Source organism: Lepus europaeus, chromosome 9 (assembly GCF_033115175.1).
Source record: "Lepus europaeus isolate LE1 chromosome 9, mLepTim1.pri, whole genome shotgun sequence".
Classification (NCBI taxonomy): Eukaryota; Metazoa; Chordata; class Mammalia; order Lagomorpha; family Leporidae; genus Lepus; species Lepus europaeus.
Genome location: NC_084835.1, coordinates 15,558,371 through 15,579,099, shown reverse-complemented (window position 1 = coordinate 15,579,099; position 20,729 = coordinate 15,558,371). Strand labels below are relative to the sequence as shown.

Below are 20,729 nucleotides of genomic sequence, written 5' to 3'. Positions count from 1 at the left end.
AGGGCGATGGTGTCTCACAAGGAAATCGGTTAAGATGCATGCGTAGCTGCAGGGACAAAGCCGCCTGCGCAAGGCTGAGTCTACACCTAAGGGCGTGTTTAAACAGCTGCTGTATTTTCAAGAAAAAACAAGACGCCTCTGCTACATGCAGTGCGTGACGGAAGCATCACTCTCCACTGGATGACCCAAGACATTGTCGAGCACGGGGTGCACATCATATTAGGATGAACTTTATTTTGACAATAAAGTACAATTCATTCATACACTTAAAAAAATACAAATAGATGATTTCCTTGTCGTCCCAGAAAGATGTGTGTGATGTTACCAGCTGCCTCCCCGAAGGGTCTCTGCTCCTGTCAGCAACTCTCTAGGTAACTGGAATAGCTTGTGCGACTTGAGGGAGGTCCCCAGTGTGTCCTGACACTGAGGAAGGACACAGACACCCTGGGAAACGCTGCCTCCTGCTGCCTCCCCACCCCCCACCCCCCAGGGCCCTGAAGCTCTGGCTTGCTGCTGGCTGGGCATCTACAGACACAGCCCCATGGACACAGCACGGGGACTCCAGCCTGTTAGAAGCTGGTGCTTCCCAAAGAAGATCTGGGCAGCCTGGTTCCCGCCTCCTGCATTCAGTACTGTCCCCTCTGGAGACACTTCCCCAGGGAACAGGGGAACCTCACCCACTGGACCCAAGCACACTTTCAAGTTGGAAACCTGGGGAGAGCTGAGTGGGTTGAGAGCTCTCTCGCTCGCTCTACCCTGCTGCCCACAGCACAGGCTCAGGACGCACCCCAGAGTCCTGAAGGGCACCCCTGGAGAGCGTGGGCCCCTCCCTAGCATGTACTGTTTGTTCTTGTTCTGTTTGGTTGCTCCTTGGCGATGCCCCTAAGGATGTACCCAGCTGTGCCTCATTCCTGAAACAACCATGAATTTACAGTCAGACAGGACCCGTGGTCCAGGAGAGGGTGAGGAAAAGCTGTACTGTTCAGTAGGCTACCACTCTCCTCCAGCCGTTTGTCCACCACAGTGACGCTGGGAACTTTTGCAAAGTGACAGCCCGTGGCGAGCAGGCTCACCCGACTGGCACCGATGGCAGGCAGCATGATGCAGCTCTTCCTATCAGAATGTCCTTGACACTGCGAGACAGACAGTGCCTGGGGAGCTGACCCCTGCGAATTAAACCAGAGACCTGCAGAGTCAGTGAAGCCAGGCAACCCCCCAGCAGCCCGCCTGGGTCGACTCGGACACAACGGTGCTCGTCATCTCTTTCCGAACGGATGCCAAAGAAAAGAAACGTCACACGGACGGAAGGACAAGGAGGGCAAGGTCAAGTCCCACTCGTTGGTGCAGAGGCGGAACTCCAGGTCGCTGCACTTGCTCTCTGTGCAGATGGACGCACTGCTCAGGCTGCAGACTGGCTGGTCTGGTGACGGCAAGGACGTGACAAGGAGGGGTGGGAGGAAGGAGATCCGCGAACCCCCCAGCTGGCCAGCCGGGGCGGGCTCCCCTCTCTCCTCCTGCTGTCCACTGAACACAGAGCCGTGTGGCCCACAGGCTCAGGCGGTAGCTTCACCCTTTCTGAAAGGGCGCTCCGCCCACGCGGGGGCCGTGAGGCAGTCCTCGGGTCCCACGCTTAGGAGCACAGCACTGGTGGCTGCAGAGGCTCGAAAGGCTGAAACTACAAAGCACGGCCCGTGGGTGACTCAGGCACAGACCCAGGGGAGCGCACGGTGTCACCACAACACACAAGCGACAAGAGCACAGCTGTCATGGGATGCCCTGGCAGCTCACTGGACCACGGGCAGGCAGCAGGGGCTTCGCCTGGCGAGGGCCAGGCCCCCGGCGGCCGGGGTCACGTGGGTGGCCACGGTGAGGACACGGGGGCTCTGCTAGCACATGGCTACATGGAATTACAATGATCACGGCTACCACTCAGAGAACACGGGGAACACACACACCACCCTGGGCTGCCAGACGCAGGCGTCAGCTCCGGGCTCCAGAGTGCTTCCTGCTGGAAGCACTCTCCAGGGCTTCTGCCCGCTGTGCTTGGAGGCGGGAGGAGCAAGGCATGGTGCTGGGGGGACGCGCATGAGGGTTTGTCACTGTCGTGTGGGAGATGAATCCTTCTGCTGTGGATGGGGGCCCCTCCCAGAGGACTCTGCATGAGTGCGCATTAAATCAGATGCATATAAAGGAAAGATGGATCATGAAAATTCACAGTTATTGCAGCCATTAAAGTGTCTAAGATTCTGTGTAACCAATATCCTAAGACAACCGGCTCTTAACTAGTTGTCCTGAGTTGCTACTGTAGAGTTTACTGCATTTTATCTACTTGCTTACCTGAAATAACAGAGCAGTTATAATACTGATTACTTATGATAGTATTCTGTTAATAAAATAAGGATTTATACAAAGCAATATTGGACTTTTTAAACAGTTAGATGCTATGTTACTTGGCACAGTTAGTAACAATGATTGTGTAAAGACTTCAGCCAGTCCTAGAGGGACTTCTCTTCTCTGTATGAAAATATGGAAGTGTCTGAATTTGTTCCTAGCATTTAAGTTTTTGGTCTACTCTCTCACACATTCATCTAGGGTTCTGTCTTTCTACCAGGAAAGTGGAGTTCCTTGTGAGGTCTCTATTGCTAATTTTGTGGACTGAAACGCTTGCCTTTCACACACAAATACTACCTATACAGTGTATATATATATATATTTATATATTTATATATATTTATATATTTATATTATATAAAGTTTACTTACGTATTTTCATCAACCATATCAGATCTACTTAATTTTTTGCCCATTGTCAATAAAAGAGCATTAATGCAGCAAGTTTTTGGGGTTTTGTTTTGTCTCTGGTTTTTTAGGATCTCGTTTCTTCTTTTCCTAGGTTGGGTTTTCATATGCGCGGACAGAGGGGGCGCAGAGAGCTGAGCTGGGTGGGCTGGGAGCCAGTTCAACACCTACTTGGCTGGTGGCACCGTTTCAAGGCTGACGGTTGGTGGCTGAGACGCAACCTTTGGACAGAGGTGGGCGGAGCCCAGGATGCCAGTGCTAAATGAAATCAGGACCTCTGTTCCGTGAAACGGGAGCCCTGCAGGCCCACAGGGGCCCATCCAGCTGTGGGGCAGAGGGAAGAGACGGAGACAAAAGTGCCCTGGGTCTGGTCTGAGGCTTGCAGCCCCTGGACGTGCCCCTGTGTGGTGTGCGGTTGTTTGGGGGAGTCGGGGTCCCCTGCCCAGGCTGTCTACACAATTGTGCTGATGCCGCTGGGTTTGGCCTTGCTGCTGGTGGGGGGTGGCGGGGCGGGGGGCTGCCCGTGGTGGTGCCCAGTATGCCCCGCGTGGGCCGAGGGCAGCGGTGGGTGGCCATGAGCATGAGCCCCATAGGGTGGGTACCCGCCGTGGGGGCCGTGGTGGTACTGGTGGGTGTGCTGGATGTGCTGAGGAGGGTGGTAGTGGTGGTGGTGGTGGTAGGGGGGTGGATTCTGCTGCATGTGGCAGTACTGGGCATGGTGCCCATGCACCTGGGCCTGCGGCAGGCCCTCTGTGGGCCCCGGGTGATGGCCAGCCGAGGAGTGCTGAGGGTGGGGCAGAATTGGTGGGTGGGGCGGCGGTGGGGGTGGGACTGAGGGTGGGTGGGCCTGGGGAGGGGGCTTCCCTCTCTTACTCCCAAATAAGGAGCCCAGGAGGGAGGATGAATGAGGCATAGGCTGGTGTGGGCGAGATGGACACTCTCGTGTTGATGTAGCTCTCCGGCGCATGTGAGGACTGCTAATGATGGAGCCCTAAAAAGGAAATTCATAGAAACCATAATTAAAAGATCTTAAAGCACGCATGTCAGAATGATTCTTTCTTTAATGTAGAAATTCACCCACTGACTGCTAAGCCTTCGTTCAGCTCACTGGCCACAGGAGGAGGGCTGGGGAGGCAGAACTCGGGCCCTGCCTCCTGGCATGGTGTTACGCAGGACGGCTGGGGTGGGCAGCTGGACCCTGACAAAAGTGAGGGGCGGGAAGGGCGGGATGGACCCCATGTGACTTCCGCTCTTTCTGACGGACACTTTGGAGCTGGGCGCGTGCCAGAGGCCTCAGAGCACAGAGACTGGGCGGGTTTCTGAGCTGTGTGTGCTGAGTGGGTGCTCACATGGTGCCCTACCCTCTCCTGGCAGCTCTCGACTGGACAGGGGCATTGGCCCTGCCTGGGGACGTCGGCAGGGGTCTGGGCAGGAGGTGACAGGGACAGGTGCAACTTCCAAAGCTGCCTTTGGGGATGTGGGCTGCCTAGGCACTTCACTGCAGCTGCCTACAGCAAACCAAACAGGGAGAAGCAGGAAACAGAAACCGGTCTGCAAGCTGAGGTGGAGATGTGGACAGTGACACAGAGATGGCCGGAGGGTGAACGGGTCTTGTGAAATCCACACTGACATGTTCTTTCTCTAAGATGCTCCTCCTCCCAGGAGCTGAGCAATTCCACGGGGTCCTGACTGCAGACACACGGCAATGGAGACTCCGGGAAGGAAGCGATGGGGATGTGGAACGCGGAGGGAGGAGTTGGGCGGAAACATCCAACAGCAAAAGCGGCGGTGAGAGGGGGCAGTGGCCGGCGCCTTACCCCGCTGAGCAGTGGTAGCCACGGCAGAGCCCCCGGTGGCTGCGGATGGTTAACCATGCTAGGGGACCACAAGGGACACGGGGTAAGCGGAAACTAAAACACAAGATCCAGAACCACCCTCCCCCACACTGTTCAGCCTGAAACAAGCAGTGAGAGGCGTGGATGCTGCTGGCATGCACCGGACCGAGGCAGGCGGGGGCGGGGGCGGGGTGTGTCTGCGTCTCTGTGCAGTAGGGGACGTAGAGCCAAAACAACAAAGACGACAGACAGAAACCAAGGAGTGGGGAGGTGACACAGGACAGCCAGCTGGACGGAGGCGCTTCCTACTTACTTCCACATTGCTCTCTAGCGATCCCGCACTGCTGCGACGCCCTCGCTTCCCTGCCCAGAACATGCAATACCAGAGGTTAGACACGGACACCAGGCCTGGGCGCTGCCTGCCTGTCTGGCACTGCCACCGCGCCGGAGCCTGCACGGCGGCCCAGAGCAAGTGCAGGTACAGGGGCCCACCTGCCCGCAGGCACCCAGTACGAGGGGCAGAGGAGGGGCTCAGTGGGGAAGCCGGCAGAAGCACACTAGCCAGACTGCTTTTTTCAAATGGAGCTTTAAAAAGCAAGAAAAAAAAAAAAAAAAAGAAAAAAAAAAAATTTAAACTAGCCCAGAACTTGACACCCTCCTCTTGGAGCAGCAGTCTGTGGGGAGGGGCCTTGGGGCTGCGGCATGGGCACAGGTGGGCCTGGTGCCCCCGACTCCAGTCTGTCCTCCCCAGACTACAGGCCGGCCTCAGCCATCTGCCGATGGGGCAGTAGCCGAGGGCAGCATGGCGACAGTGACTGTGTGATCCATCCTCTCAGCCCGACTTCCCGCAGATTTCATATATATGTATATATACACGCACACACACATATATGTACACACATGCACACACATGTATAACACACATGAACACACATAGGCACACAGAATATGCATACACACAGGCACATATATGTATACACACATGTATATTCGTGCACACATATATGTATATACACGCACACACATATACATATATACACACATGTGTGTGTACACGTGCACACACACATATACATATATTCCTCTCCCCTTTCGCGGCAGGACAGGGGTCAATGGTTAAGACAAAAGCACATCTGGCGTCCCCTCTTCCTTCTGGGGGCTTATTTTGGTTTGTGCGGTGACTATGGTCAGGGTGAGGAGACAGAGCCGGGTGCTGAGGCGAGCCCTTCCTCCCAGCCCTGGGCCCCATGACCCCCAACTTCTCTGCCAGCACTGCTCCCAGGATGCTGCACGGCCTCCCCGAGGCCAGCAGGTCTCTTCTGTCTTCTTCACCAGGCCCCTGGCCCCTGGCCCGGCAGGCACGCAGTGTGTGTACGCTAAGTACCGGAAGGCTGAGTCTTTGTCTTGGCTTGGGCTGCACATGGCCCGCCCTGGCCTCCACCAGCCCTTTGGAGGACTTCTCCGTGGGTCTGTGCAGGACGTCATACCTGGCTCACCGTGGGTGCCCAGCCTCAGCAGCAGCTCAGGGGTAAGGACGAGAAGGGCAGAGGGTCTTCCCATTGCACTTTCCATGAGCTTCCACGGCACAGCACCAGGACAGAGTCCAGTAGCACACTGGGCTCATCAGTGTCACCCTGTCCACGTCAGTGAAGAGTGAAGCCGTAACTCCAAGGCCGGGCCCACTTCCACGGGTAAGGTTCACGCCCCAGCCTGCCTGTCCACCCTTGAGGCTGGACAGTACAGCTGCATTGGCTTCTGAGCTGCAGCCGAGGCCGGGTTAGACTGCACGGCCTGAAGACGGAAGAGGCCGCACCACCTGTTCAGCCCCTTTCAAAGCCACGCCAAGGGGAGCTGCATGTACTGGGAGAAGGGCACGTCTGTGCGTCCCCCAGGCCTCGTCGTGCTCATCCTAGTGTTCTGGCCAGGACAGGACTCGGTCCTGGGCCTAGCCACGCAGACTCAAGGGCTGTCTGCTCCCTTTGCTTTGCCTGCTGACCCCCACACTCCGGTTCCAGGCAGAAGCCAGGTCAACAGAGGTCGTGCTGGAGTCGGGCCTGTGTGAGGCGGTCCTCAGGTCCTGGGGCCTGTGTGAGGCACCGCAAATTAGGAGAAAGCACTTCCAGCGGGGAGGACCACAGGGGTCTCTGGCCCTTGTTTCCAGTCAGAAGAAAGGGGAGGGTCACAGGCCCTCACCTGTTACTGGATCCAAGAAGAGGGGCAGGCCTCTCTTCCCTCCCACCTACACGAGGATGCCCAGCGGAGTTCAAGTCCAGCCTCCCAAGGGGAGACTCCTCAGCAGAGGTGTGACCACCGGGCAGTTCTTTGACACTTCGCCTCAGCTTCCCCATTTGTGACATGCGAAGACACCCCTACCACCACCCCCGACGCCCCGTCTTGGATGGCTGTGAGCATCAGACACCCCCAGTGCTGCAGAGCCACACGGGAATGCTGAGAGCTACAGGCCTGCTGTCTCTGGGGTCTGAAGTCTGCTCTCCAGCCCTTTAAGGCCTGGGGGACCTCCCCAGCTGACAAACAAGCGACAGCCTCTCTGCCCGTGTCCTGCAGCCCATTCCAGCTACTCTGCTTCCGCTGCGGGGCTGGGAGCCAGGCTTGGGAAACTGGTGCTGTCTTGACCTGAACTTGAGACTCCTGCTCCTCCTCCTCCTGCCCAATGCGGGCTTACAGAGGTGGCTTTGGATGGGGCTGTCTTGGAGCGATGTGTGACGTCTCAGGAGCATCTCTTCCATTTGGGGGCTAAGCAAGGCTGTAGGGAGACCCCTGGGGCTCTCTCCACACTCAGGTCCCAGGAAACTATCCCCAGAGGCACAGCCACAGCGCACCTGCCCGGCAAACCCGTGCCAGACGTCCCATGCACACTTGCAGGCCGTCTCCAGTACTCACTCAAACCTACGTGCCAATGGGGGGAAGTGACCACCCACGTGCACACATACATGCACACTGGCCTGTCCTACCCTCCTCCCAAGTGGTGCTACTTTCAGATGCCCCCCACCCTAACTTTGAGCCTAAAGGACCTTGGGTGAGCCCACTCCAGCAGCGCCCCTCCTAGAGTCAGATCAGGCCCGCAGGACTCCCAACACAGTTCTTCTCAGCATGGCTGCTTCCTCTGCAGCAGACTGGGCTGGGGGCAGGCCTTCCCTGCTACACAGGGTCCGAGCAGTGCTAGGCCGGGCGGGTGATCTCGCTCCGTTACAATGGCCACAATACAAACAGCAATGCACACCTGTTCGGCACTGACTGTGCACCGTGTGACTCCTCACAGCAGCTGGACAAACTGAGGTCCAGAGACTGACCGTGGCCAGGCACTGATAGAGAGTGGCAGGTGAGCAGAGAGATGAGTCAGGTCAGCTGACTCTGGCATGGGTGGACTGTGTCAGGGCCCCGCTGGACTTGGCATGGAGGGGGTGATGGAGCCAGGCAATCGACAGCACGGCCCCTCCTTGGACCCCAGGCTGCATCTTCCATCTGCCAGGAGCACTGGTCACTGCCACCAACTCTCCCAGATGCGGCTGCCCTGTTGCAGGATGCAGGCAGGTGACAGGTACCTCCCTGAGCAGGTCCTGGAAGCCTGGCAAACGTCCTCTCCCGAGGCACTCGGCAGTGGGCAGGTCAGCTGGGAGGCCAGGATGTCGTGGGGTCCTCAGAGAGTGTGCACCATGATGTCACCCATGTGGGCAGGCCCCAAGGCCTGTCACCGCTGTTCCCTTAACCTCTGCCAGGTCTTGATCTTGGGCACGCAAGGCCCTCATGCCGCTGGACTGAGCACAGGACGAGGAGTCCCAGCTGGAGGAAGACTAAGGCCACGGAACTCGGTGCGCAGAGCTGAGGCCCCTTCCTTCTACCTCTCAGAACGGCAGAGACTCCTGGGGCACATGCAGATAGGCTTCCTTCCGGGCCATCAAACCGTGGGCACCTTTTGCTCCCCAGATTCATGTTGGGCCAAGGCCACATCCAAGGCGGATCATCTCCTAGACGGAGCTGTGACTGCCAATCAGTGGCGGCTTCTTCCTGTGTGCCCTGCTCTGGGAGGACAGTGCCAGAGGGCCCGGCTCTTCTCAGCAAGCTCACCCTGCCTCCGTCTCAGACACAATGCTGAGGCGGCACCACGCCAGCCCCGGGGAGCTCACGGCTTAGAGCCAGGCCAGAGCAGGTGGCCTCTGGCTCAAACACCCACCTCCCCTCAGCCCTGGGTGCACGGAGCTCCCTAGGAGCTGTTTGTGGGTTTCCTCCTTCACTGTAAGTGCAGAGTAACTCAACCCTTGGAGGCCTCAGCTGAGAATCCACAAATACAGTGCCAGAGTGACAATAAATGGTAAGCGTCTGCTGCTTGGAGCGCTGTTCCTCACATGGACATGGGCCTGGATATGTGGCTCTGTCCGGTCCTCTAGTCTGGCAGATGGTGGACAGGCACAGGCCCGACCAATGGACCTGGTACGGCTGAGGCTGCGCTTAAGACTCTCAGCTCTGACAAAGCACTGCTACCAAAGCAGGGTGGGGCAGACTGGGCCCTTGGGGCACCAGTGGCTCAGGAAAGGGAGAGGACAGTCAGCCACACTGCACAAACTCAGAGTCCCTGGGCCCACAGCCTGCAGGAGCCCAAAGCCGGACCAACCAGGCCACAGAAAACCAGAACTTTTCAGCCAGGGATGTTCTTGCTCCCCAGAAGACACCTGGTGATTCCTGGGACATTCATGACTGTCACGAGGTGGCACTGCCATCCAGTGGTCAGGGCCAGGGATGCTGCTCAACCCCCTGCGAGGCCCAGCACAGCCCCCATGGCCAGGAATGATGCGGCCCAAACTGTCAGCAGTGCCAGCCTAAGAAGCCCTGGCTTCCACCCTCCGGCTGGCAATGATTTCTGATTTTTACAATGGAAAAAATCAAAATCATGACAAAACAAAAGAAAAACAAACTCCAACTCAAGGGGGAAAAAAAAGAGTAAAACGCTTCCGAGGAATGAGTAAGCTGACGAGCAGTGGTGCTGGCAGAGCAGGAATGGGGTGGGGTCCTGAGCAGGCTGTCTCAGGGGGCTCAGACCTGCCCACAGGCTGGGGCCAGGGGCGAGGTGGGCAAGCCCCTAGGAAGAGAGGGGGCCGGACTCCACATCCAAGGGTCTCCCCCAAAAAACAAGGGCTAGGCCAGGCTCCTGGCCTGCTCAGACGCGCCTGTGAGCGCCAGTGCAAGCAGTCTCGAGCTTCCTCCCGCAAGCAGCTGACTGGCCACAGATTCGCAGGGGCGGGGCGGCTGGGCACCCACCCTTCACCCTCAGCTCCTCCAGAAGCCCTGCAGGCCAAGCCGACTGCAGCCACGCTCACAGGGGCCCGCTGGGGCCCGCCCGCCCGCTCTCCGCTCGGGGCCGGGACAAGGCTGCTCGCAGAAGCTCCTGCTCCCCGCTGCTCAGGGGCAGCCCTCACCCTCCAGAAATCAGGGAGGTTAGAGGGGCACGGCTTGCTTGAGGGTCAAGTGGCTGGCAGCAAATGAAACACACGGAGAAACAAAACGAGAAGAACAACTACAACATCCACCAGGCCTTTCTCCCCAGACACTCCAGAGCCGGCCCAGGCCAAAGTGGCCATCACTGTGGCTGCCCCAAGGCCAAGGTTTCCAGGAAAAGAGGCTCCTGCAGGGCAAGCAAGACTGGGAAGGCAGGCAAGGGGGGTCTGCAGGCACCTCTGAAGGCGTCAGTCACTCTCACTCATCAGCATCAACACAGGGACACGCAGCACAGAGAGCACGGGACACGCCGCCTGGCTCGCTCGGAGTCAGTTATTTTCAGAAAATAAATACATGAATAAACAAAAACCCTGGAAGAAGGAAAAAGGGGGTAACTTCCCTAGCCTTTCCGCACAGGCTGCCTCTCCTTTGGACAATCTGGTCCTGAGTCCCTGTCTTTCGGGGACACCCTTCCTGTGTGGCCAGATGCTGCTCTGGCTTGGAAGAGTCACGGGAACCCCAACAGTGCTCTGACCGCGCCCTCCACCAGTGGCCGCTACGGCAGGCTCCTCCTGGCATGTGATGTGTGCCCCGACTACAGACGCCCGGGCTCAGTCCGGCCCGCGTCGGGCGGGGAAGGTCTCGGCCAAGCTCTTACCGGCTTCGGAGAGGTCCCTCAGGGAGCTGCTCAGGGCGCTGCGCTTGAGGCCCTCGCCGCTGGCGTAGCTGTCATCCAGGCAGGCCCGGCCCAGCGTCCCGTTGCCGGACTCCTTCTTGAGGCTGGAGCACTGGGACATGCTGGGCCGTACGACGCCCTTCTGCTTCTCGAGCTCCGCTAGAACAGAGAGGCGCCAGTGTGGTGAGAAGGGTGCAGACTGTGGCAGGAAGCCTAGGGGTGGGCGGTGGTGGCAAAGCCGCGGAGGGCACGATCCTCGGCTTGGAATGGGCCCCGTGCTGCACACCAGGAAAGAGGAAGGGCTGTCTCTGGGAAACAGGGCGTGAGATCCACCCTGGACACAAGAGAGCAGAGAGGCTGCCAGGCAGGAGGCTGGAGAGGCCACAGAGCCTTGTGATCTGTAGCAAAGATACTTTCCAGCATCAGGGGCAAACGAGGAGCCAAAGACTCGGCTGAGCTTGGGGGGGTGGCACGGCTAGCCAGGCCCTTCCCCAGAGCGGGCAGAGGTGGGGACACTAAGGAACCCCCAGTGGGGGAGGGGGGGTAAGACCTGGAACCAGAGGATAGTCTCAGCTCTGGCCCTGTTCACCAGCTGGGACAAACATGAGGGTGACTGAACAATAATCACGCCGAAGTGCAGAGCCCAGCTCCAGTCAGCTGCAGAACCCTGGAAGGTCTTATCCATGAGGAGGGGCCCTCCCCAGGTCTTCCAAATGAGCTCCAACAGGCAGGACATGGCCTGGGCCTCTGAGGTACTGGCTCTGCCTCCCTGAGCCCCTCTGTGCCTCCTTCCACGGCCTGGGCACAAGGGCATCTTGTTCCTGTGGGTGCAGGATAGGCCCTGACCTCATCAGCCACTGACCACTGCTGTAGCCATGAACTATGGCAGCAGGCGGCTCCGCCTAGCAATGCTAAGCACCCCGGGTGCCGGTCCATCCTGGCCCGCAGTGCTGGGACTTACATTCTATCCTGTGCTTCTCCATCTCCTGTACTTCTGCGATGGACTCCCGCAGGTCATCCGTGAACTTCTTCCTGTCTTGAGGATTGGGAGCGTTGAAATTTATCAACACTTTGATGTCTGCTCCGGGGACAGCCGACGTAAGCCGGATGCCATTGGGGTAGTCTGCAAAGGGCAAGGAGGGGCAGAGAGCCAGCGGTGTAGGCGGGTCCTCTGCAGTCCCCTCAGGTCAGAGCGCATAAGGAGAGGCCTGAGTCTGGGCGGCCAGGCTCTCGGCAGCGGCAAACTGGAGGGGACACAAAATGCTCTCCTCGCCCCACAGGGGTCCGTGTCATCCCACAACCCAACCTGAATACTGTGGACACCAGGCCCTTTCCTTCAAGGCCCTGGGTCACTCTGCCAGGTGCTGAGTTCCACAGGAGGACAGATGTGGCACCGTGAGCTGGACAACAGAACAAGGCCTGTTCCTTCCCAGATGGTCTCTCTCTGACCCCTCCCACGGGATATAACTGGGGCACCCCACAACCAAAGTACCCTCCCCATCCAGGCTCACTTCATGCCACCCCCAAGGCTTTGGGGTCTCTGGGGCATTGATTCCCCAGCAGCATGGCTAAACCAACTCCAACTGCGCCCAACCAGGGGGGCTGCGGGCACCTGCAGAGGGCGGTGCGTCCCCAAGCACATGCAGCCACCGCGGCCACAGACCCCGGGGCCTGGTGCTGCCACACCTTCCCCTGTGCCCAGAGAAGCCCCGACAGCTCCGTGTGACTGAAGGTCTCAACATCAGCACCACAACTGTGCACCCAGCACAAACCATAGCAAACTCAACTGACCGGGGCACAGTCCCACGGGCTGCCAGTCTGCAACACGGTGTGTGAAGCCCCTTCCCATAGATACTGCAGAGTGGGGTGGGGAAGGGGAATTGGGCTCTCGCCAGCTCCTGGTGTTCAGGATTTCAGGTGCAGACCCCAGCATGGGCCTCTGTCCCGAGGACTCGCCTATGGTCTCAGCCTGTCCTGAGCTTCGTGGCCACAATCTCACTCAACTCTGGCTCAGCCCTGGAAGGAGGATGACCACCACCATTCCCGAGTTGGAGGCTGCTGGTCAAGTCAGTACGACATGTGGGACACCAAGACGAGCCAGGACTGCCAGCATGGGGTAGAGCCAGCGAGCCAGGAAAGGGGGAGACGCCCTCCCCAACACTCCCCTTTATAGACCAAGGAATCAGAGGCCAGAGGTGTTGGGAAACCAAGCCACACAGCAGCAGTTAAGTGCTAGGGCCAGGACTCAGAGCCAGGCTATGGGGTCCAGTTCTTAGCTGACTTCTCCAGTCACCCAGGGCAGGGCCACCTTCACTGACTTTCTGGCCACAGGTGCGATCACCTATACTAAGCACTTAATGTTTCTCTAGGGACATTCTATTTTGTACTTTACAAATCTGATCACTTGCAGGGAGCATAAGCAATAGTAAAGGGAAAGCCAGTGAGGACCCAGACAAGGTTATGAAATTCTTCCCAGCCCACAGCTGCTCTCCTGGGGATGCAGAAGCCACCTAGGGCCCTGTCTCTGGGGCAACCAGGACAAGGCACACTCACACTGGTTCTCGAAGAGCAGGACCTGCATGCCGTACAGGGAGAAGGACTGCCGGAAGCTGTATGTCACCGAGTTCTTCTTCTTCTGGAAGATCTTGGTGACCTGGGGACAGCCAGAGACACAGCTGAGCTGCAGCGTCTGCAGAGCGGACCCTCTCGTGGCCCCAGGGCCCTTCTGTAGTCAGAAGGCCTGTGGCAGGGACAAGCAGACGTGGGGTGGACCAGGTGCCCTCTCGTGCCATGACCTGATCACTGGCTCCTGTCCCTGACAGCCCAGCAGGGAGGCGCAGGCACCTTCTCACAGCCAGAGGAGATGCTCGCACCAGGACTCAGCCCCCATTTCAGGCAGAAATGGGGAGGCAGTGCTTGTTGACCTTGGGAAGAGCCCACGGCTCCCTCCCTTGGCACAGCTGCCTGGCCACACTGCCTGGCTGAGGGATGGGTGGGTCAGCAGGGCAAGGACAAGCAATGCCGAGACCTCAGCTCCAAGTCCCAGGAAAAGGGTCCTTACAGCTACTGCAAAGATGGGGCCAGGCCAAGAGCTGCCATGGCGTCGTCCCTTTCTTATAGCCAAGTACAGAGCTGCACACAGCGAGCGCCCACATGGCTCTGGGCACAGACAGCAAAGAGGAGTACGGCTGATGCTGCTGGAGCCTCCAGAAATGGTTGGGGCTGAAGCCCACAGCCCCTCTGCCCTCTCCGCTGACCAATGAGGGCCCCGTGCTTGGGCATCAGTGTGAGGCCCCTCCCCCACCCCCACACACGGGCCATTTCTCCGCACGCAGACGCACAGCCAGATGCACACCGAGGCTGTCTGCCAGACCCCCGCCCTCCGTGGGTGAGTCACATACCACCAAGAGGTCGTTAAACAGGAAGATCTCTCGCTGGTGCAGCCCGAGTTTCTGGGGCTTGTTTGGGTCAGGAACCTCGAAGAGCCGGCAGTAGCAGACCAGCCGACGGTGGGGCAGGGAGAGCACCTGTACAGGGAAGAGACAGTCCCGCACTGCCACCGCCCCTGCCCTGCGGACACAGGCCCGCAGCTGAGAGTCCCCCGCAGGCTGCACCGTGCAGTAAAAACCCTTTCTCCACAGCCCATGCAGACAGCACCTGTCTCCACCTGACACCCGACTCAGCTCGGGCCCCAGGAGCCGCCACGCTAACTTCCTGCCCCTGCTCCGCTGAGGGCCGCGGGGAGGGGCCGCTGCTGCTGCGGAGGCCTCTTTTCTCCCTCCCCCAGGTCCCAGCCTCCTGTGAGCGTCCCCTGTCTAGTGACTGTCACAACGTGTCCATCACACACAACCCCCGAGTCCCTGCAAACCCTTTTCAGAGACTGGCCCTTCCAGACCCGGCAACTGGGGACACAGAGGGCTTGGGTGACTCGCCCTCAGCCCCGCCCCAGGAAGCTGCAGAGCCAGGATCCAATTTCTGGCCTCGGGATTCTCCCGGCTCTCCCAGGCCTCTCCCAGGAAGGTTTCCTTGGGGCTGACGTCTGTGAGACCCTGAGCCAGCCGTGGACACTCTGCACACTCGCAGTCAGGGAGGGGACCCAGTGCATCAGGGAATGAGGCGGGAGGAGGAAAGGCACATCCAAGCATGGCCCAGCCTGGAGTGCTCAGGGAGCCAAAGTCCAAGTGCAAGAGGACGGTGGGCCACAGGTTCGGGGGGCCGGGTATGGGAGCAGAGGGGTGGTCGGCGGGGTCTGGAAAGCTGACGTGGGCAGCAGTGGGGCTGCTGGGTGAAGAATGAACACAGACATGAAGGGCATGCCACATGACCACTAGGCCAGCTGCATGTGTGGGTGTGTGGGTGTATGTGTGGGGTGTATGTGTGTGTGGTGTATGTGGGTGTGTGTGTGTATGTGTGTGGGTGTGTGTGTGTGGGTGTGTGTGGGGGGGGTGTGTGTGTGGTGTATGTGTGTGTGGGTGTGTGTGTGTGGGTGTATGTATGTGTGTGGGGTGTATGTGTGTGTGTGGTGTGTGTGGGTGTGCATGTGTGTGTAGGGTGTGTGTGCGTGGTGTGTGTGTGGTGTGGGTGTGCGTGGAGTGTGTGTATGTGGTGTGTGTGTGTGGTGTGTGTGTGGGTGTGTGTGGTGTGGGGGTGTGTGTGGGTGGGTGTATGTGTGCGTGTGTGTGTGTGCATGGTATGGGTGTGTGTGGGGTGTGTGTATGTGGTGTGGGTGTGTGTGGGGTGTGTGTATGTGGTGTGTGTGTGTGTGTGGTGTGGTGTGTGTGTGGGGTGTGTGTATGTGGTGTGTGTGTGTGGTGTGGGTGTGTGGGGTGTGTGTATGTGGTGTGTGTGTGGTGTGTGTGTGTGGGGTGTGTGTATGTGGTGTGTGTGTGGTGTGTGTGGTGTGTGTGTGTGGGGGTGTGTGTGTGTGGGGGTGTATGTGTACGTGTGTGTGGAGTGTGTGTGTGTGTGTGTGGGTGTGGGTGTGACAAATCCCGAGGTGGTGGCAGTGTGTGGGGACCTAGGAGAGCCCTGGACCAGACGAGGACCAGGAAGTTGTCAGGTGCAGCACAGGGCCAGGCAGGGAACAGCCATGTGGGCAGAGCAGGTGGAGGCAGGAAAGGCTACACCAAGGTCTCCTCCAGCCAGTCTCTGGGGTCCGGGCTCAACAGCCAGGACAAGAGAGCAGGACCCTGTGCTTACTGCCTGACAGTACAGGCCTCACAGGTGGCTGTGGTCTCCGGGCCTGCAGAAGTGTGAGGCTGGGGGAACAGGAAGCCCCTGTATGTCACACCGGAAGTGAACTCAAGCAGTCCGGGGCCGGGTGGGCAGGGTAGTAGCCAGAAGGGAAGAGCAGAGCAATACTCACACAGCCGAGCCCGTGATGCAGGGATCCGATCTACAGGGGACAGCGAACAAAGAGGGACATTAATGCTTCTGGGCTCTGAGGGTGCCCAGGGGTGAGGTTCAGCGAAAAAGCAGTCAGTGCCCCCCCTTGATTCCCCTCCGGGGCACCTGCCCCTCAGCTCCAGCCAGAGACGGTGGTGAGGCCCCCTCTTCATGGCAGCATTTGCTCAGGAGGCCCCCAGAGGACTTTGAGGTCACCGAAGAAATCCCGCCAGAATCCTGGGCCAAGCTGAACCACACATGATCCCGTCCACCCCTTACTAAGACAGGTTCTCTTCAGATATGACCTGGAACAAATGACTGTGTTCCCCCAAAGATAGCAGGAGCCATGTGCAAAACCTCAAGCCATAAAATCCCTGACCAGCCCTGCTTGGAAGGGACCAGGTTCCAAATGACATCAGGGCCTCTGGCCGAGGCTGAAGTCAGTGGAGCTGACGTGGGGCCACAGCAAAGGAGCGGGGTAAGAATTCCCAAAGGCAGCCCCCCCCCCCCAGTGATGCGGGGTCTCCCACGTACCGGCTTCTTCCCCACAATGAGCTTCTCCACCTTCTGCACCTGGGACACATGGTCCTCATTGGTCTTCAGCTCTCGCTTACGAATCCGTTCGTAGATCCCAATCAGCATCTCCCGGGGAATGTCCTCTCCATCATCCACACCTGGACAGGGGACAGAGGCGAAAGATCGGGGTGAGCAGAGTTTGGGCAGCAGGGGCTCCATTCAGCCTGGGACTCATCCCAGCTTTACAGTTTCTAAACCAAATCCAAATAGTAAACCTTTCACCAGTCCCCACCAGAAACACGTCACCGATTCACTCCCCAGATGGCTATGACAGCCACTGCTGGGCCAGGCCGAAGCCAGAAGCTTCATTCTGACCCACACCCATGGAACATTTTCAGTACCTTGCAACATTCCTCCAAGTCCTCCTGATACGGGATAGGCAGGGAGTTAGTTAGTGAACAAAGGAGCTAAGAGGCTGCCAGCTGTCTCCTTGCTGTAGCCTTGTACTGCTAAAACTCCATGCCCTTCCATGTCAATTCAACACACGCACTTTCCCATGATGCACTTGAGCCTCTCCATCAGGCAGAAGAGGCCATGATGAACACATGTATGCGGAGTTCCACTGGAGATGCCAGGAGACCTTCCCAGAGCTCACCACGTGCCCTGAAACCTGCCAAACACCACCTTGTTTGCAGATTCAGTTAGGATGCCACACCCAACCTGGAAAAGGGGTTGAGGTTGACGGCACTTGTGCACTCTCTCTAATTTCCTTAAATAAATCCTGCTCCTGGTGGCGTGGCAAGTAAAGCCGCTGCCTGCAACACTGGCATCCCATATGGGCACCGGTTTGTGCCCCTGCTGCTCCACTTCCCACCAGGATCCCTGCTAATGCACCTGAGAAAGCAGCAGAAGATGGCCCAAATGTCTGGGCTCCTGCCATCCATGTGGGACACCTAGATGAAGCTCCCGTCTTCAGCCTGGCCCAGCACTGGCCATTGTGGCCATCTGGGGAGTGAACCAGTGGATGGAGGATCTCTCTGCCTCTCCCTCTCTCTCTGTAGCTCTGGCTTTCAAAACAAATAGGTAAATCTTTAAAAATTACAAAACAATCCTTCTCCCATTCTTTTGCACTCTGCGTCTCATGCAGATAAGAACCTGGAATAAACCCAGCACATGGCATCCTGTACCTCTCCTACCAGGGAGGGACTCAGCACTTCCAACCCGGATGAGCAGGTTCCAGGAGGAGGAGCCGCGCCACGTTCTGACCCCTGCTCTGAGTGCTTCAGAAACACCACTGTGCTCCATCAGCCCCGACCACAGCCCTAACTAAAGATGGGGAAGCGAGGCCAGGCTAAGGGAGGCTCTGTAGCTGGGGTTTCTGAGTTCAGGCTCTAGCAAACCTGGAACTGTGCCCTTGCTTTGTCTCTCCAAGCTTGGTGACCTCCTCTGTGAAATGGGACAACACAAGCACTGTGGACTACACAGGCTTATCACGAGGGGGAGGGAAGTGCGTGGAGGCACCAAGCAGGAGCTGGTACTCTGGGTGTGAATATGGCAGCAGGGTCTGTTACCACCCCCTCCCCTGGCATGTACACCACACAAAAAAGCTGCTGTGGAGGCCGGCACTGTGGCACAGCAGATTAACGTCCTGGCCTGGAGCACTGGCATCCCATAAGGGCGCCGGTTCGAGACCCGGCTGTTCCATTTCCGACCCAGCTCTCTGTTATGGCCTGGGAAAGCAGCAGAAGATGGCCCAAGTGCTTGGGCCCCTGCACCCACGTGGGAGACCCGGAAGAAGCTCTTGGCTCCTGGCTCTTGATCGGCACAGCTCCGGCCATTGCAGCCAATTGGGGAGTGAACCAGTAGATGGAAGACCTCTCCCTCTCTCTGCCTCTCCTTCTCTCTCTCTCTCTAATTCTGGCTTTCAAATAAATAAATAAATCTTTAAAAAAAAAAAAATCTGCTGTGAGAAAAGTAGCTCATTCTGCTCCGGAGTGAAACGCAAACTCACAAGGCAGTGAAACAAGTCCTCCCCTTCAAGTGGCACAGCCTTCAGGCTGGCAAAGGCTTAGAAAGCGGGTCTCCCCCAGACCACTGGTGGGAAGGGAAATGGCTCTGTCCCCATCACAGACAATTTGGCAAGGGCTGTCAAGATGACAAATTCTAACACCCTTGAGTCCACAGACTACATTTGGGCAACTTATCCCAGGAGAAACGAGAGGCATGGAAGGTTGGTTACTGTAATGTTGCTCCCCGATTCCAAAAGACTGGAAGCAATCCATACACACCTGTTACCTGGGGCCACGTGCAGTCCTTCCACGTCAGCACCAGGGGCACTGAGGAAGGCTGCAGCACACCCACGCAGGGAAGCTTTCCGAGAGGTGTTACACAGGAACGCGGGGAGCAGGGAAGAGGTGAAACCCGTCACGCTCACGTGTCCTTGCGGGGCACAAGGCCAGGCACTAAGTTACAAAGAAGAGCACTCAGGACAGACGCAGCAGCCTGGGAGGGAAACTCTGCCAGGGACCTGGCCGCACTTCCTGGTTTCCGTCTTTCTAATGGGCTTTATTTCTTGGAGTGGTTTTAGGTCCAGAGCAAAATTAAGCCAAAGGTACAGATATCGCCCACACACCCCGCCCTACCCCTCATGCCCAGCCTGGCCCACCAGTGGGGCCTATTTGTTACAAGGGATGAGCCTGCACCACATCATGGGGGCTCCCACTGGGTGTCGTGGACTTAGAAGGGTGTGTGATGCTACATATCCACTAGCACTGCCTGTCCAGCCTTCCACTTCCCTCCCAATCCTGCTGACCACCACGACATTCCACCGTGTCCAACGTTGAAGAGCCTTTCCGGCCAGCCCCACACTCGGTGCTACATGCATTTGAGTTTCCCCCCGTCTTCCCACGGCTCAAAAGCTCACTAGTCTTAAAACTGAGTGTGATGCCACTGCCTGGGAGGACTGCATTTTATTCACCATTCACCTGCTGAAGGACGTCTGTCCTCAGGGTCCAGCCTCGAATGAGGCTGCTGCACACCCTGCATGAGATCTTTTGTGGACCGAATGTGTTTTCAACTCCTTTGTGTAAAGCACAAACAAATGCTGGAACACTACTTTCAGCTTTTCAAACTGAAAGCCATTCAAAAGCAAATTGAAACAAACTGGGAATAAAACAGAAGGTGAGGGAAAGACTCCTTTCCCGGCTTCCCCACCGGCGGCTGAGTCTTCCTTACTCCCCCTCATGCCACAGGGCTCTCGTGCTGCTGGGCCCCCTGGGCAAGCTGCTTCAAGAAAATGTGTGGCAGATGCTATGCGTGAAAATGACAAGCCGGACGTGGGCTCAGCGCAGAAGGCCAGCCTGGCTTGCAGGGCCCAGGGCCCTTCTCGGCAATGCTGTTCACTTCCTCTGTGACCCTCTCGGAAGCCACAGGAAGATGCGACGGATCACAGCCTGGTGTGAGAGGCAGAAGGGTGGCTCACTTCCTGGGACTGGGGCACTGGGCTGCTGCCCTGGAAGTGAGGACGGCCACATCTCACCGCCCAGCCTGCAGATGCTCCTGCCACGAGGGGGCCGACCGGCCAGCAGCTCAGGGCAGGGCCTGCCTGAGCCTCTGTCCTCTGTGCAGATGACCGCTGGCGCCTCCCGCTGTTTCTCATCAGAGAGGCCTCAGCAGATGTCAGCAGAGATCACAAGTCATCAAAACAAAACAAAAAGCCCAGAGACCCTCAAACTCCCCCTGGGTTGCACTAGCACACAGTCGGCTTTCCTGGAAGCAACAGGGTAGCCAGTCTGCATGTGGGGTCACGTGGGAGCCTGGGAACCCCAGAACCAAGCTTGGTTCCACGAGGAGAGGGTAAGGGAGGCCCCAGGACGGATGTAGAGGCGGCAGATGGCAACCGCCCTCTCGCTTGGACTGTGGGCCTCCGAGTGTATCCCGCGCACCATCGCAGGGTCTCAGTGTGGCCCAGATTCTTACTCCCTGATTGTCCAGTAGTGAGTTCCCAGACACCTCGCTTTCCCAGGACTTACAGGCTTGACTAGCTGGAGCCCACAGCGCCCTCAGAC

General features: G+C 58.0%; 1 protein-coding gene across 6 annotated transcripts in view; it reads right to left on the bottom strand.

Moving 5' to 3' along the window:
* Nucleotides 1-214: 214 nt before the first annotated feature.
* Nucleotides 215-20,729, bottom strand: part of IQSEC1 (IQ motif and Sec7 domain ArfGEF 1) — a 115,409-nt gene continuing 94,894 nt past the window's right edge. For 4 of the 6 annotated variants that reach the window (XM_062200607.1, XM_062200608.1, XM_062200606.1 and 1 more), the window contains exons 7-14: nt 16,681-16,820; nt 16,127-16,156; nt 14,163-14,288; nt 13,315-13,414; nt 11,723-11,884; nt 10,744-10,920; nt 4,948-4,997; nt 215-3,790 (exon numbers count right to left, since the gene is read on the bottom strand). In XM_062200607.1, the coding sequence (XP_062056591.1) occupies nt 3,251-3,790; nt 4,948-4,997; nt 10,744-10,920; nt 11,723-11,884; nt 13,315-13,414; nt 14,163-14,288; nt 16,127-16,156; nt 16,681-16,820 (1,325 nt within the window). In that variant the 3' untranslated portion in view covers nt 215-3,250. Of the gene's footprint in view, nt 3,791-3,836; nt 4,675-4,947; nt 4,998-10,743; nt 10,921-11,722; nt 11,885-13,314; nt 13,415-14,162; nt 14,289-16,126; nt 16,157-16,680; nt 16,821-20,729 lie in introns of those variants that run through there. The other 2 variants (XM_062200610.1, XM_062200611.1) reach the window with 2 other exon arrangements.